Source organism: Chinchilla lanigera, unplaced genomic scaffold (assembly GCF_000276665.1).
Source record: "Chinchilla lanigera isolate Chin_1 unplaced genomic scaffold, ChiLan1.0 scaffold00036, whole genome shotgun sequence".
Lineage (NCBI taxonomy): Eukaryota > Metazoa > Chordata > Mammalia > Rodentia > Chinchillidae > Chinchilla > Chinchilla lanigera.
The window spans coordinates 20952137-20968921 of NW_004955437.1; the positions used below are offsets into that span (position 1 = coordinate 20952137).

At 52.0% G+C, this 16785-nt stretch overlaps 1 protein-coding gene and 1 long non-coding RNA gene across 6 annotated transcripts in view; one reads left to right on the forward strand and one right to left on the reverse strand.

Annotated features, from left to right (window-relative positions):
* Nucleotides 1-16158, forward strand: part of Lrrc20 (leucine rich repeat containing 20) — a 67555-nt gene extending 51397 nt beyond the window's left edge. For 4 of the 5 annotated variants that reach the window (XM_013517012.1, XM_005390060.1, XM_013517010.1 and 1 more), the window contains one exon: nucleotides 13810-16158. In XM_013517012.1, coding sequence (XP_013372466.1) covers nucleotides 13810-13967 — 158 coding nt within the window. In that variant the 3' untranslated portion in view covers nucleotides 13968-16158. The remainder of the gene's footprint in view (nucleotides 1-13809) is intronic. The other variant, XM_005390062.1, reaches the window with a different exon arrangement.
* On the reverse strand, nucleotides 6608-7240 carry LOC102014084. Its single transcript, XR_261899.1, has 2 exons — nucleotides 7065-7240; nucleotides 6608-6972 (listed from the first exon to the last, which is right to left on the reverse strand). It is a non-coding gene; the product is annotated as an uncharacterized LOC102014084 (long non-coding RNA).
* Nucleotides 16159-16785: the final 627 nt, after the last annotated feature.

Sequence of the window (16785 nt, forward strand, 5' to 3'; positions counted from 1 at the left end):
ATAATGAAGCCAGTTCTTGCATCCCTCTAGCCAACACGTGGCTGCAGGTAGGTGCAAGACCTCATTAAGTTCTCCTTGCTTGCTCACAGCTATCTGGTGCTGCCTAGCAATTCGGTGCTGGAACATGTGGGAATGAGGGGAAAATCAAGAATCTGGGAGACCTCATGTTGCTACGCAGGAGGCTCTTTCAGTTAAGCCAGAATTTAACTTTCCATAGGCTTCAATTCTCTATTTTTTCCCTATGCACCCACACTGTTTTGAGGGTGACAAAAGATCATAAGAAAGTAAGTCCTTGGTAAGAATTTAATAAATGGAACAGCAGTACTTAAAATAAAAATATCTGTGACATAGGAGTGCTTTGGGCTTCATTTATTTCATTCTGCCCTTGTACTAACTCAGCCAGGATTTCCCCAGGTAGGGTCTCAGGCCCACACGCTGTGGCAGCAGATGAGAACCAGTCAGGAAAGCACCTTGTCAGGCCCTGCTCCAGCCTTGCTCAATCTGAAAGTCAGGCGGGGGCAGCAGCCCGTTTTTACAAGCTGTTTCCCCTCCAGATAACTTGGATGCATGCTGAAGTTTGAAAACCCCAGCTTGGGCTCCCGCTTCTCAGAGTGTCCTCAGTAGACCAGCAGTGTAGCATCCCTTGGGAGCTTGGTAGAAATTCAGAACCTCCAACTCTGCCTCCCACGTCAGAATCTGCTCTCGAACAAGATCCCCAGGGGACCTATGTGGGCAACAGTGTCTGCGAAGATCTGGCCCATGGCCTCTCCTTAGAGCAGCACATGTCATCTTGGAGAAGCTCACTCCATCCCTCCTTCCAAGCACAGAATTTCTCAAAGCACAGTGCTCAGAACAGACATCTCTCAGCCACTAGAGAGCCTCTTGGAGACTCCGGGGCAGACCCCTGGGTCCTTTCGCACACCGCCTGAATCTGTGGTTGTAGAGAGATGAAGGTGAAGGGAGCCGCATGCTTGCTCAACTTCCAGCACTACCCACTGAGGGGCAGGCTGCCTGGGCACAGTCCCACGGCCCTGGCCCACGTGCCCTTGGGGATCACCCTGAAGCCTTGGTAGCTGGTACTTCACAAGAGGTGACTGGTGAAAAGTGTTTCTTCCTGGGGCTTGCTGCCGGCCACATGATGTCGTCAGTTCCTAAGACAGGTTGAAGCGGAGAGGCAGGTTGGTCTCTTGCCCGTCTCTCCCACCTGCTGTGAGGCTGCCAGCCTGGTCAGTGAGTTAGCACCCACAGCCTCATCTGTGGAGTGGGGAGAACACAGTTCTACCCCTGGACTTAGAGCTGGGGTCAGGGTTCCCGGGGGCACCTCTCACTGTCTGCCAGTTCTCCTCCCACTCCTCACCCCAGTGCTGGCTGCTTGCTCAGCCTTTCCCTCACTGCCCGCCCTCAGCCTGCTGGGTCACTTCTTACTTTTACCCTGAGGCCAGGACACAGGAGGCAGAGGATGCTGCTCCAAGCTTGGGTGGAGGCTGACCAGTGGTCCACAGGGCATGAGGGAGGGGTCAGCTGGCTTGGGAAAGATACCACCTTCGTCCTTCTGGAGGATTCTGAGTGGCCAGCCCCAGCAGAACAAGGCACCTGCCTTTCCCCCTCACACACACACACACACACACACACACACACACACACAGGCTCTACTCTTAGGTCCCCCCATTTGGCTTGCAGGGGAACTGAATCTTTTGTGCTTCCCACTTTAAGAATAGTGGAAGGGTACTGGGTGAAGGCCTTGAGATCCAGCTTTGCCACTCACTGCAAACAGCTGCCTCCTCTGAAAGACAGGAAGAATAGTCCTTACCTGTATCCTCCAGCTCTGCCAGATGGCACTGATGCACATTCAGCAAGTCATAAAGCCCTCTGTGGACTCCTAGGGGCTGTCACTTCCTCCCTGTGTGTCCATTTAAATGGGCTCCCCTTTAAGTCCTGGCTGCGTAGATAATTATGAGTAACCTCCCCGTGTTTGAGGCCTCCTGGTTACAAATCATTTCCTCAACTGTGCATCCCCTCGTCCCCCAGACACCTGCTGAGGAAATGCAGGAAACAGAAACCATGCATTCTGAGGGAAAGAGATTCATGAGGACTTAGGTACTAAAGAAGTATTAAAAGCTGTGGCAGTGGCTGTGGGCTGGGCCACCCAGAGACACTCTCAGAGCACTACTGATAGAACCTTTCCTCCAGAGTTCCTTCCTCCTATAGTCAAGAGGGTGGGGAACAGGAGGCCACAGGGCAGCTGTGGAGCCAAGATGTTCCATGTGGCTGCTGGGTGAGCACCGGAGGCCACTGTGGCTGGGCAGGACCCTGGGACACTGAGGCAGAAAGCCACCCCACTGCAGCACTGATCACCAACCCTAATTGCAAGGAACCAAGGAAATGTGGGTTCATCTTTTCAGCAGGCTGTTTACACTCAGTGCCTCATTTCCTCCTCTGGAAGACAGGGAGAACAAGAGATTAAGTGAGTTTGTGCAGTGCAGAGCCATGCTAGTGGGCAGAGAACTTGGCTCAGTGGAGATGCAAAAGGAAGGCCCAGCAAAGGCTTGTCACATATAATCAGGGACTGTTAGAGTTGAGCAAGACCTCATGAGTTGCCCAAGCTCACACAGTGATCCTGCTGGAGCATGAAGAGATGAGAGCTAGTAACTGGACAGTACAGAATGGCACTTGGCTGCAAAATCTCAGCTGGTGCTGGTGTAGCTGTGTTCTTTCTCCTTCCCTCCCTTCCCTTCTCCCTCACTCATCTCTAAAAGGGCTATGAGATGGCCACTTAGTATCAGAGAAGAGAGAGCAACCATAATGTGTAGCTTCAGTTGGCCAAGGACTTACAAGGTAGAGACCTTCTGGGCAGGCCCATTGGAGCAGACCAAACCTACCCCTGACACTTCTGCTCCTGGTTCTGGGGCCTCAAGCCCATCTGGGGAGAAATAGGGTCATCTCCTCCCTGGTAGTGGGGTTGGGATTTCCCCCTGAGCACAGCAGCTTGCCAGACTCCGAGCCATGCCCTGTTCCCTGCATGCTGAGCATCACAGGATCTGGGGGAAGAAGTTTACCCTCTAAGGTGGTGGCTACTTGCATGCACAGCAGACTCCTGCCCTCTGCACCGCATTCAGGCAGCACCCGCAGAGCTCCTAGATGCATTCACAGGCATCAAGCAGTTGGTGCAAATATCTATCCTGCCTCCTGCTAGTAAAGAGCTGGGGATGCAGTCACTACACAGACACCTGAAGTAGTGCTTGTTAGCTGGACGAACGCCCTGAGAGAGAAGTCTGCGAGTAAACAAACAGGCTTCAACAACAATTACTGCAAATAAGATACGGCCCTCAGACTCAAGGCAGTTCCTGTTTGCAGCCCCTGCCGCAGGTGTATTGGCCCACAGGGAGCTAGCAACCTCGATGTCAGGGCAACAGACATGCACACACTTCATCTCTGCCCAAATGGCACTCTCTGTGCTGACCACCGTGCAGTGAAACCTCGAGCCAGAGCCTTCAGTTCTCAGGTTGCTGTTAGCATGCCGCTAGCAGCATGCAAGCAAACAGCAAGAAGTTCTGTGACACTTGCTTAATACACAACAAAAGACTTCCCTGCTCTGTTTGCCCACTCATCCCAATACCTCCCACTTCTGGCTCTGAGCATTGGAGAGCAGCCTGATCTCCGGGTCTTTGAGCCCAGCCTTGTAAGCCTGACTCAAGGTGTAAGAGGCTTGTGGAGGCACGGACAGTTTTAGGCTGAGTGTGCTATTCAGTGCCAGGCACTGAACTGAGGCCCCAAGAGAAAGCACACTCCCGGTCCTCACAGAGCTCTTGGCATTGCAGTTACCCTAGCTGGTGTTCAGTGACCATCCATTTCAAGCCCAGCTCTTTTCTAAGTGTGTTTCAAGGATGCTGTTGTTTAACCTCCCTGCAGGCACAGAACCAGGATTCCAACCCAGGCGCTGTTGCTTCAGAGGCCCAGCTACTCAGGACAGCACTTGGCATCAGGAGAGAAGAGTTTTGCCCCAGAGGTGTAGGAGGATAGAAAGCCACAGAAAAGTTACAGCAAAAGTGCGTAAGTGGTTGGAAGGAAGCTCCCCTGGGGTAGAGAGCCATGCAAGGTAATGAAGTAATAAAGCAGCTTCCCCGAGGCCCCAGAGGTGATCAGCCTCATTCTTCTGCCAGGGTAGCACCACATGCAGTGTCCCAGGATGGAAGCGTGCTGCCAGTGTATTCACCAGATGATGTCATTAATCTTCGTGTAGAAGGCCTGGGCGCTCAAACTAACAGAGCGTTCATGTCATCTGGTGAGATTTAGACACCCCCATTTCTGGACTGCATCTCATGTTAGTTAAATCAGAATCTCTGATGGTGGAATTTGGAATTCATGACTTTTTTAAAAAAACTCCCCAGATGATTCCAGTGTGCCATCAAGACAGAGCCACTGGGCTGGGGATTTAGCTCAGCGGAACAGCGCCTGCCTGGCAAGCCCGAGGTCGTGAGTTTGATTCCCAGTACCAGAAACAAAACAAAACAAACAAACAAACAAACAAAGACAGAGCCACTGAGCTAGACCAGAAGCTTCGATCACCAAGTACCCTTCTGGCCCAGACTAAGTTTCTCTTCGAGGCTTGGGAGCCTGGGGAGGGAATGCTATAAACCTGCACTGCCAAACCTCATTCCACTCCCTGGAGAAGCTGCTCCCCACCCCCACCAACCCTCTGTCTTCTGGGATGTGGGGGACAACATCAGGGCAAGAGGAGTGACAGTCTGGCCATGGAGCTGGCAGTTGGCTGGAGGGTGGCAGTGCTGAGCTCCGTGGACTCACATCTTTCCTCCCCCAACTGCCCCTGAACTCTGGCATGGTGTTCTGTTGCCCAGACCCACAAAAAAAAAACCCTTTCCTGGTTTTCCTATAGACCACTCACCTACCTGGCATTTCTAGAAGAAACTTTATCAACAAATCAAAGACAGCCAAAGTCAAGAACATAGCAAAACAATGGGCCAATCTTCTTTGCAGGTTTATGCCATCCCATTGTATGTGGAGAGGAGCTGTCCTGAGCTTTGGCCCTTTTTACTGGGAAGCCAGCCATCTGGTCTGGATGGGCTACACTGCCTGGCCCAGGCAGTGGGAGAACCTTGAGGTGGTTGCTTGAAATCAACCACGGTAAGAGTTATTTACACCTTGAAAACTGAAAATGGTTAAACCATAGATCAGATTGTTTTTCAGCCTAGGGAGTGGATTGTTGAACATTAGGCAGAACACCACTCGCTGGACCCTCCCCACTTCCTTAGCCCTCAGCTCCCTGGCTGCTTCTCACTTAGCATTACTGGGGTCTGGATCACTCTGCTCAGCCTCACCTCCATCTCCTTTTGTGTCTCAGGATCCTGGATCCAGGCAGGGCCCTAACTCATCCCCCCTGCTGGATGAGTGCTTATGCTGGATACTTTTCATATTTCTCTACTGGTAAGGGAGGGCTTATTTCTCTGACAGTGAGCAGAAAGACTTGCACAGTTGGAGCCAGTAACCTTCATCTTCAAGCATGGAGAAGAATTTAGGGAGGGCCACCTGCACCCCAGTCCTACCTGGGAGGACCCTGAAGGGAGGCAGTTCCTGCTTCCCACCATCCAGGCACTCTGCAGCCAGTAGTGGGTTAGGCAGCTCTAACCCTCTAGTTAGACACCCACACTCCCAGCCACCAGGAAGGGAATGGCAGGCACTTTAGAGGTGACGGGAAAATTGTCATTCTTTCTGAGGGCATCCAGCAAGAGCCTGGGAGGGCACAGACCTCAGAGGGAGAGCAGGGCTGCCGAGGAGGGAGGAGGGCACTGAAGAGGGACAATAACTGCGAGGCGTGGGCTGGGCAATTTGAGTTCCTCACTCGGCTGTCTCCTGATTGGAAGACTCTGTCATTTCTGAAGGGAATTGTTATTATTGGGCTTTGGTTGTGTGTTGAACCCCGGCACAGGAGTCTGGAAGGAAAGGCTGGGGCAGGTGCTCCTGCTCAATGCCCGTTAACCCACCTGTGCCAGCCAGCCTGGGGCCAGGAGAGGGAAAGGAAGCCAGGGCTTTTTCTCCTTCATTTTTCTTCCCTGCAGTGTCAGAAGGTTCACTGGCAGATTCGTAAACACTCGTGCTTCCCATCCTGTCTGTAGGGCTGCCTGTCATATTCCGCGCACCTTGGGAAACCCACGCTGCTGGGAAAGCACCTTAATGGTCCATGTGGTGTCCCCTTTGGCCCAGGCCACAGCCGCTGAGGAGTAAGGGCCATCATGAAGAGGAGAAGTTGAGGCTCAGAGAGCGCAGGCCTTGCCTGCAGTTGCTTTAAACGGCAGGGCTGGCTCTGGGACCTGTGTTCTGGCCTTGGTCTCTAGCTGTGGACCAGTGACTGTCAGCGCGCCATCCCTCCCACCTTCCTGGGCTTGGCACTTGGCTTGCAGAAATGTCAAGGGCCTGCCATGTGCTTCTGAAGGCAGGCACTATTCCAATTCTGTTGGCTTCCTGCCCTGTCCTGGTCAGGATATTTGGTCTGGGGCCTTGTGGTGTTGAGGAGGGCTTAGTCACTGGCTCCCACCTGGCTCCCTCCCAGCTCTGAGCGTGATCTAAGGAATAAGAACATGGCCCTGAAGTGCCAGGCACGGTTCCCTGTTGCTGCCAGGTTACCATAGTTTGCCCACTTGTCTCGTAGCATTCTTAGTGGCGTGTGAACTGCAGTTCACCATGCCATCCTTGATCTTAGTTGTTTTGGTCTCTCGGCAGCAAGAGCTGCCTTGAGGCTGCGTGTGAGGCCAGCCTGGCTCCCGACTGGCCTGGATGCTCGGGATGCTTCTGCCACGATAGAGGCCACTGTTCTCCTCTGGGACTTCACCCTCTTTGCCACTTCCCTGGGCCCCGGCCCCTCCTCCTCTCGGGGCCTTTTGTCCATGGTGGTTACAGGAATGAAGAACAGTGTTCCAGAGTGATCCTGTTTATCCTCTTGCCTCTTAGTTGGTCCCACTGGAAAGAAACAAGTTTCCCAATCAATAATGCTAATGACCAGTGAGATGTAAGTTGAGCTGACCTGGAGAAGTAATGGTCTGTGAACATACCCTGGTTCTGCTGGTATCGATTACCCTGAGCTCGCACCTATAGGCAGGAGTACAGGGTGCCCGCACAGGGAGGAGGGTCAGACAGGGTGTGGTGTTTGTGCTGGTGGGGACCCTTCTTCCCTGCCACAGGCCACAGAGTCTTTGTCTTTTGTCCCCAGCCAGGACATGAAGCTTTGCCTGCCACTCCTCCCCACCCCCCAACCACTCCATACACTTGGGGACCATGCAAAGTTAAGGGAATGTGACTTTGGCTTCATAATGGGATTCTAGAACCTTACATTCTACGTTCTGTAGTCATAGGCTGAAAGAGACAGAAGTAACCGGACTCCCAGCCTCTCACCATCTGGGAGAGTGAAAAATGGGAACAAGTGGAATGTGCAGTGACAAGGAGCAAGTAGCCAGAGTGACAGGTCCACACCTGTGATGGAGCCACAGACATGTCACAAGGGCAGGCACGTTACGGCTGGTGTCTAAGAAGCCCCTCAAGAACGCTAGGAAGTTGAGAAGGCCACGTGCCTTAACGCTGATTGGTTCCAGAGCATGGGGGCTGGTGATTTTGTGCTAGTATCGTCTCGGCTTCTAAATTGGATTACTGGGCCAGAGGGCCAGTGTCCTGCCACACCTTTGGTCCGGAGGACTGGGCCTGTCTGGCGCATGGGCACAGAGTGGGTCAGGCCGGAGACGGGTTCTAACTGGAATCTAGCTCTGGTCCCACAGTTGATTAAGCAACAATGATGGCGAGTCCACTGTGTGCCCAGCCCACCATGGCCTCCAGCCTGGAGGAAAGTAGGGTCTGGTTTGCGAGGTAGGTTGTGCAGCCGTCCACCTTACGGTGTTGAGCAAGCTGTGGGTACTGTCCTTGGTGTCACCTTCACAGAAGTGAACAAACATCCACAGGTTGCCAAGTGTGCCATGGGATACAGTGTGAAAGAAAGTGTTGTGAGAGTTCAGAGAGGCCCCGGGGGCGTGATAGGAGGAGGCCTTGGAGCTGGGACTCGAGGAGGAGCCGCACGACAAGGGTGGCTGGGGATGAGGGCGTGTTTCGGGCGAGCCAGGCCCCTTTCCTCTCCAGGTGTGCCGAGGCCCGAAGGCCCGGTTTCCGTTCCCGTCTCTGCCCTGTGCTCTGAAGCCTGGAGCTGGCGCAGCCTTCCGAGCTCTGGTTCCCCGTCCACAGTTGCGGCTCGTTTCCTGTCCTCCTCTCCAGCCTGCAGCCGTCTCTCCCTGCTGTCAGGACTTCGTGAGCACAAATGATCTTCTTCAGGCTTTATCTGAAAACTCCCAGCTGGCTCCTTGGGCTTGTCACTTGCTATTTCAACTGCTCTGGTTTGTTGATTTTGCCAGCTTTGACATGGTCTGATGATCCCAGTGCTCCTACCTCCGAGTTACCTGAATGACTTCATCAGTGAAATCAGAGGAAAGATACAGCTAATCCCTGCAGTGCCCCTTGGAAGCCTTTCCTTAGCAGGAGGTTCAGAGGATCCTGCAGACCCTTGGGAGGCCGCTTGGTGGAGACTTGGAAGAAGAGAGTGAGAGCTGGGCAGCACTGCTCCCACGAGGCCTGGAGTCACAGGAACTCAGTGGTTGGGCTGCAGCTGGCCTTTGTGCTACGTGCGGCAGCAGCCACAAGGAGGAGGTCTTCTTCCCGGCCTCAGGGGTCCCAGTGCTGTGCGTGGTTCAGAACCCCTGGCTTCAAGATGGAGGCATCATGGAGTCAAGTGTGGGAAGGCCCTTAGCAACTCCCCAGTTCAACCCCCTTTGGAGAAACTGAGGCAGAGGCACTCGTCCCCAGTGGGCGAAGGGGAGAAGGGTGGCTCAGCCAGTCTGGGCCCCTGTTTTTGAAGTTGGGACGTCTTGACAGATGAGGTTCAGAAGTCGGCAGTCCAGAGTCCAGCCTTACCTTGCAGGGCTGAGGGCCAGAGGGATGACTTGACATCCCATGACTTGTGGGATGAAGCACATGGGCTTTAGGATCAGAAACTTCTCTGTTTGGGCCACTCTCTGGCTTGGTGACTTTGGTCACCAAGGATCAGAGGGTGTTGTCCACCCGATGGGTTGGTATGAGGAGCCACTAGAGCAAGAAGTCAAACACCAGCATCCAGAAGCAGTCTGCCTCGCTGGGCCCATTTCAACAAGGGCTGACCTGATTTCCTCCTGTGTCCATGGAGGTTGGTACCCATGAAATGATTTTACCTCTTAAAAACCAAGTGCCAGGGGTTTTCTGACGCTGGGGTGGAGAGGAGAAAAGGGATGGTTCTGTCCCCCATCCTCAACCACTGGCTGTGCTGTGTGGGACAAGAGTCCAATGAATTAACACTCTCCATTATTGGGGGGAGGGCGGGAGCCCCAGCTTGAAAGAAAAGAGCCTGAGACAACCATAGGCAGCTAGCTCCATGGGAGCCCTCAGACCCATCAAGGTGTGGGACGGAACCAGGCCAGGCTCCCATCCCACCTGTACTGTGACATCTGCCTCTGAATGGGCTCCGAGCTGGGGGACGGGTGCGGAGCACCTTCATTCCTTCCTGCCTGTTCTCCCAGGGGAAAGTCTGCTTTGTGTGTGACCCTGCCCTCCAGAAGTAGCTTGGACCCTGGTCCTCCTTTGTTCTCTCCTTCAGGACTCACTCTTGTCCTCCTCACCTGTGCCTACTTGTCCGAGAGGTAATGACAGCGCCACTGTCTGTCAGGTAGCCAGTCTTCTTGCTGGGAACCCAGCTCTTAGCTTGAGTGCCCCACATCTCGCTGCCCAAGGCTCTGAACTGAGCCCTGGTCTAACACATAGCACCCTCCCCAGGAGCTGAGCAGCTGTTACCTTGTGTAAGGGTGAGTGAACTCACCTGTGAGGGGATTTGGTTTTGTATTCACAGGGCTGGGGGACCCCTGTGCATCACTTCCCTCTGATGAAAGCTACCCCAAGGCTGGGCCACACTGTTAAGTTGCCTCTTCCTGCTATGCTTTGATGGCGCTTCTATCTCCAGTGTCTCTCATGATCTCTGCAGTTCCTGGGCAAGACTAGGAACTTTCCAGCTGGGTTTCTCAGCTCCCGGCAGAGAGCTGGGGCTCTGAGCTTCTGCGAGGGTGGGGAGGGGTTGGGGAGCCTTAACCCCCTAACCCTCCTCCCTCTCCACGCAATCTGCGGGCTTATCTCTGGGGCCTTGGGCTGGTGGTAGCTGTGCAGCCCAAGATGAGAAGATCTACGGGAAACCCTTCTTTCAGGGCAGTCAGCAAGCAAATGCCTGTGATGGGAACCTTACGGGGTCCCAAGATCCTGTGAGCTGCCCTGTGTCCCTGGCTTCTGTTTGAGATAGCATCCCACGGCTGTGGAGGGGATTGCTTCTGGCTGAGTGGCCTAGGGAGCTGCGAGCATCACAGGCAGTGGACATCACAGGCAGTGGAAGACACAGTCTTGTTGGGTCCCAGGATGCCCTGAAGGCAGACTTTTTTTTTATCTTCCTATTTTTTTTATTAGTAAGCCCTCAACACATGTCATTTTAAAAAACATTATCTAGGTGGGGTGTTAGCAGGTTAGTAACCCATAGTTATTGTGGGCAGATTAGGCCTGCAATCTCCCAAATGAGTGCACACTGAAGGCTTAAATAAATGAGATAACTGAAATGATTTTAGGGCTCTAGGAGGGTTCAACCCTCTCAGAATTCAAGATTCTGTGGGTTAAGACCAAGACTTCCCTGGGCAGCCTGTATGTGTTCGGTTTTCAAACAAAGGAGGGAGATACTAAAGAAAATGTAGGAATCTGGGCAGGACTCCAGAATCCCTTTACGGATTTAGGAGAACTGTGTTAACTCCAGGAAGGCCTTCACTGCAGGAGTGGGGTACCTGCAGCTACTGTCTCCTTTTAGTTAATTGGGGTTGGAGCCAAAAGTCCTCAGCTGTGGCCTTATCTTGTCCTTTGAGATGTTCCAACTTCACAGGCCAATACAGGCCTCAGCGAAGACCAGTGACTCATAGAGATTCATTTACTAGGAGTCCACTGCCCATCTTCAGACAAGGTGCCAAAAACTCCCAAGTAAACATGGAAAGCCAGTTGGTTAATATTAAATCCTGTTTAGAGTGGCTTCATAGTGGTCTCCATCAGGGTGTGGTAATTTCAGCACTTGGGAGGCTGAGGCAGGAGGAGCACCACAAGTTCAAGGCCAGCTTGGGCTACATAGTGAGTTCAAGGCTACCCTGAACTACATAGTAAGACCCTATCTCAAAAAAGGTGCCCCCCTCAAAATACCCCAGGGGCCGGGGATATAGCTCAGTGGCACAAGTGCCTGCCTGGCAAGCACAAGGACCTGAGTTCAATTCCAAGTACAAAAAAAAAAAAAAAAAACAACACATCCCAGGTGTAAACATTGGCTGGGGATATAGCTCAGTGGTGCAAGTGCCTGACTAGCAAGCACGTCATGAGTTCACTACCCAGTACCAAAAAAAAAACCAAAATAACCCAAAACATTATCAAACTGGACATAGTGGTATGTGCCTGTAATCCAAGTGCTCTGGGATTACTTAATTACTTAAATTAAGTTACTTAATGCAGTGATGCCTGTTAAGTCACTAGAAACCTGGGAGTCCATAGTGATAAGAGAAATGGGAGAGGATGGAAGGCTCTGGCTTACATAGAACGCTGAGGGACAGCTAGTGTTGGAAAATCAGCTTCCAAAAGATCAGGTCAGGCAAGAATCTTCAGTGGGTGCTAACTCGGGGAAAGGAAGCTGAATGGTGTAACAGGAGGATATTTGCATGCTTTTTAAATGTGTCCCCACAGACCTCTTGTTAATTGCAGGAGAGAATACAATAGTAATTACACAGTGGACAAACTGAGCACCGCATTAACCAAGTGATCAAAATTGACCATAAGAGATGAACTTAGCGTGCCTCCCGCGTGAAGTCCCGAGAGCAGCCCACCTGTGCAGACTTCCAGCCAGGCACACACCTCCCAGTCTCTTGATAGGCCAGAAAAAGGGGAGTAACGCAAATAGGCAGTGCCGGGAGCTGTGGCTTAGGTCCACCTGTTCTGCGGGGTCTGTGCTACGTGATGCTGTCCCCTCATGTATAACTCAGTGTATTGGGCCTTGGATTAGTTACATCATTACTTGTATCTGTTACCACCTGGGGCTTGGGGTGAGTTTTGAGAAATGCCCTGATATCTTCACGTATATTGGGTAGAAGGCAACTTGACGCTTGATTTCCACAATCCACACATTAGTTGGAAATTAGAGCGATAGCAGGAGATCAATTTGCTCTGATTCCAGAGAACATTGACTCTCTGGGTCATGACCCACACAACATACCCTGGGACTTCCCAGTGAGCTCTTAACAGGTACTGACACCAGAGGGACACAGTATCAAGAGCCCTGGTAAGGTGAGTCCTTAGATGGAACCAGGATAGATCTCCTTTGAGGACTGCTCAGGGGCACCACAGACTACAGCAGCGATGCCGAACCCTTTAGAGCTTTCAGTGATAAACAGCCCACTGCAGAATGCATGCCATATGTTTGCTACCACTGGACTAGAGAATGGTGTGTCTGTGATCAGTAAGAATTCCCATACAGCCCATATGCAGCCTCTTCTCTCTTGGCCAGGATCTTCTTAACCTCAGGGACAGAATATTTTGCTTTTTAACAGTAATACTGAGGTGTGTAATAGAATAGGTAATTATAACTATATATATTATGTATATCACATACCAATCCAAAAATGGGCATCTGAGATGAACACACACTTCTCAGATGAAGAAACACAAATGGCAAATAAATACATAAAAAAGTTCAACATCATTGGTCATTCAAGAGATAGAAATTAAAACAACACTGAGATTCCATGTTACCCCAGTAAGAACAGCTATCGTCAAGAAATCAACCAGTAGAAATGCTGGTGAGGCTGTGGGGAAAAAGGAACCCTTCTCTGCTGTTCATGGGAATATAGGGTATTCATACCCTATAAAAACATTGTACCACAATGATATATGTGTACCCATGTTTATAGCGGCACAATTTGTAATAGGAAAATCTTGGAAACAACCCAAATGCCCATCAACCGAGGAATGGATAAGAGAGATGTATGTTTATACAATGGAGTATTACTCAGCTATAAAGAAGGATAAAGTTGAGACATTTATAGGGAAATGGATGCAACTTGAGTGCATACTTATAAGTGAAATACATCAGACTCATATGTGTAAATAACATATTGTCTCCCTAGTGTAAGAAGCTGAAAGAGTAAATAAGACACAAAATGTACAATGGATATTGTGAAATGGGAAGAAAATGCTCAAAAGGAAAGAGAAACTGGAATGGGAAAGAAAGAAAAGGAAAAGGAAAAATAGATAAATATGTATACATATATGTACACTTAAGATATACTACTAATTGCTGTTAGCTCATTGAAAAGAAAGGCTTATGCATATATTGTTTGGTCAGTTTTTCATGCCTGTATCTTGTAGTATGAGCAGCTACTTTGAAGATAACAATACGCAGTGTACTAACCATTGTTACTCTCCTACTATCTTGTTTTGAAATTTTATACCATTGTTTTTATTGTTTATTTTTCTTTTTTAAAAAAGGAATGCTTTCTAGTGGCTCTAGTATTCCGAGGGGCCTCAGACTGCACCCCTAGGGCTGGGGACCAGGAGCTGAGCCCTGTGCCATGGGCCCTGGAGGGCTGCCCCTGCCCACTGGCATTCCAGGTCTCCTGTTCACTGTCCCTTTGCCTGTGTTCTCTGCCTCTAACCTGTCACCTCTCTCCCCAGCAGATGTGCCTGTGGAGAAGCTGACCACCATGCCAGCCCTGCGCACCATCAACCTCCGCTTCAACCCGCTGAGCGCCGAGGTGCGCGTCATCGCCCCGCCACTCATCAAGTTTGACATGCTCATGTCTCCCGAGGGTGCACGAGCCCTTCCACCTTAGGCCACTGTCTTTGTGCCACCCAGCAAGGGCCAGAGGCCATTGGCCTGCACCTTGGAGGAGGGTGGCTTACGGGCCCACGGGAGTCTGAGCTTGGGGGGACGGGGTGGGCCGGATAGCGTGTGGTGGGAGGGTGCTGCGACTGGCCCAGGGCAGCTAGTTTAGAGCCATAGTGGGCCCTGGACCACCCCGAGGGCAGAGGTAAGGCGGTGCTGGCTCTGACAGACTCTCTGAGCCTTGTCACTTGGGAGGAGAGGTGACAGCCCAGAGCCTTTCCTCCCTGGGCTCCTTGGAGATTTTACCTTCAAGTAATTGGGAGCCTTGAGCCCAAGGAAAGCACTGCTGAGCATTTGTGGGCCCTGTGGGTTTGAGGCTTAGTTTCTAGTGCTGAGAGCCAGTCACTGCCCTGAGAGGAGAAGAAGACAACCCCCATGTATTGCTTTCTGACAACTGAACTGAATAAGGCCCTTCTCTCCCACTATGGGTTCCTGGGCCGGCAAAGGCCTGAACCAGGAGTCCTGGGCGTGGGTGGAGAGGGTCGCTCTGCATAGCAGGGCAAGAATATCTGTGAAGGATCCGGAACTCAGTGAGAAAACCGGGGCTTCTCCCATCTGTCCTCGTGGTGAAGAGAACTGTGGGACTCTGAGAGCTCGTCCCTCCCCAGGGAGTGGCCAGCTGTGCCTGCTCATCAAGCCCTGAGCTACCGGAGGGTGGCCCAGAGAGGACAAAGCCATTTGTGCCTGTGGCACTGGTCCATAATCATTAGAGGGCTGCCTTCGCAGTGGTCTCCGTGTAGCTGCAGTCTGGCAGCCTTGTCACGGCTCCCTGAGGACAGAAGACACTGGACCTCCGGATTTGTAAGCAGCCAGTTCCAAGGCCACTACTGAAGTTCCTGATGACCTAGCTCTTTCAAGGCCCTCACTGTGAGTCTAGAGTGTGGCCAGGCAGTAGGGTGACCGGCCATCCTGCTTTGCCTGAGACTGAGGGGTTCTCAGGATGGGGGACTTTTAGTGCTGAAGTTGGGACAGGCAGGGGTGGCTGATCCCCTCCTAGGAGAGTCTTGGAGCTTTTGTTTTCTGGTAAAACCTGTGCTTTGGATCCCTAGTATCTACCTCCTGCGTCTCACCTGTGGAGCAAGCAACTCAGAATGCCCCAGGCCCCACTGGTCTGTACCTCTCTGAGTCTGGAGAGGCTACTGAGGCCCCAGGACTTGGGCAGAGCTGGGCCACTTCCCCTCTCCTAGGTTTAGGCTGTCCAGAACTCAGAGCAGAGCTCCCCACCCCACATACCTTTCCCTTCCAAGTCTCCTGTCCCTTGGCAAAGGGCTGACAGGTTGGACACTGATTAGCCTTTGTTACTCAGTACTCTGTGTCCCAAGTGAGACCTTGTTCTTTCCAAGGCCTGGTTGACCAAACGCTGGAGGAAGGGTCTCCAGGGGGAGGTGGTCGGGCAGGATCACCAGGAATACTGATTTCAGCCATGGACACTGAGGGCAGTGGGAGGCTCAAGTGCAGTTCAGGCTGGGCCGGCCCCACCCCCTCTGTGCCAGAGTGGGGTTTTCTTACTGAGGAAGAGCCTGCTGCTTTGGGATGCATGAAACCATCGTACGGCTGCAACCTTGCAAAGGGAAGCGTGGTCAATGACATGCAACTGCAGTGTCGCTGGGAGCCTGTCAGAGATGAGCCTCTCAGCCTCCTTGCAGCCTCCTGAGCCAGAACCTGCATTTTAGGAAGGTCCCGAGTACTTTCTACTTTGAGAAGCGGAGGCCTAGGGGTGACCTGGGATGTCCTTGGAGTGGAAGGTGAAGGATCTTACTTCTCCCTGCCACCTCCAGGCACGTGAGTCTATGCTCAGCCTCCTCCTAACCTGACCCGAGAGACCTTGGCCCCTTAGATCTTCAAAGAGTCTGCATGACATTCCTATGAAGGGAGTGACTGCAGTCACTAGGATATAGGGGCTGGGCATGCGAGGCCCTCTGAATCTGCCTCTGCTCCACCAAGCCACCTGCTTCCTGGGTCCTCACCTCAGGTTCTCTGAAGGGGTTGCTGTTGGAAGTTGTTTTCTCCTCTGCTTGGGCAGATTGCCCTTGCCTCTTGGGGGAAGCCTGGACAGCCAGAGAAGCCCCCAAATCCAGGTTCCCAATGTGAGTGAGCCCTTAGCTTCAGCCTGCAATAAAGAATGTGTTGGTTTCATCTGCTTGGTTGATGTTAGATTCATTCTCGGCACACAGACCTCCAGGGGGCTGGGCTGACAGCAGTCCCCTTACAAAGAGAGGCTGACCCTATTGTGGAAATCACAGGTGAAGGAAGCCAGGATGGAGTGATATTCAGAATAGTCACAGGTACAGCCAAGCAGCTCGATGTGTGGCCTGCAGCTGGGCCCATGCAGAACTATCAGGTTTCACCTCCGGGAGGATGAGAGCCTCTGGTCGCCCCTGATTGGTGTCATCCATGTCAGTCTTGCTAATTCATTCCTCTGGGTCCATAGTTGTCAAAAGAGTGGTTTCTGGACAGGCAGCTGCAGCACCAGCAGGGAGCTGGTCAGAAATGCAGCTCCTCAGCCCCACCACAGATCCAGAGTCAGAAACAGAATCAGCTTGGTTCTGGCTTCAAGGTTAAGCAAGATTTTTGTTGGTTTTTTAATTTGAGGGTCCAACTTGAGTGTGGTTCGAATTGTAGACCAGACATTCCATGATATTTATTTAACAGGCACATAGAGGGCTAGTGGTCAGCAGGCAGTGTCTCTGCATGTTACAGGTATTAATTCACTTCTCTGTAACAGTCCTAGCTAGTTTTGTGATCCCTGACCAGATCCTACTTTC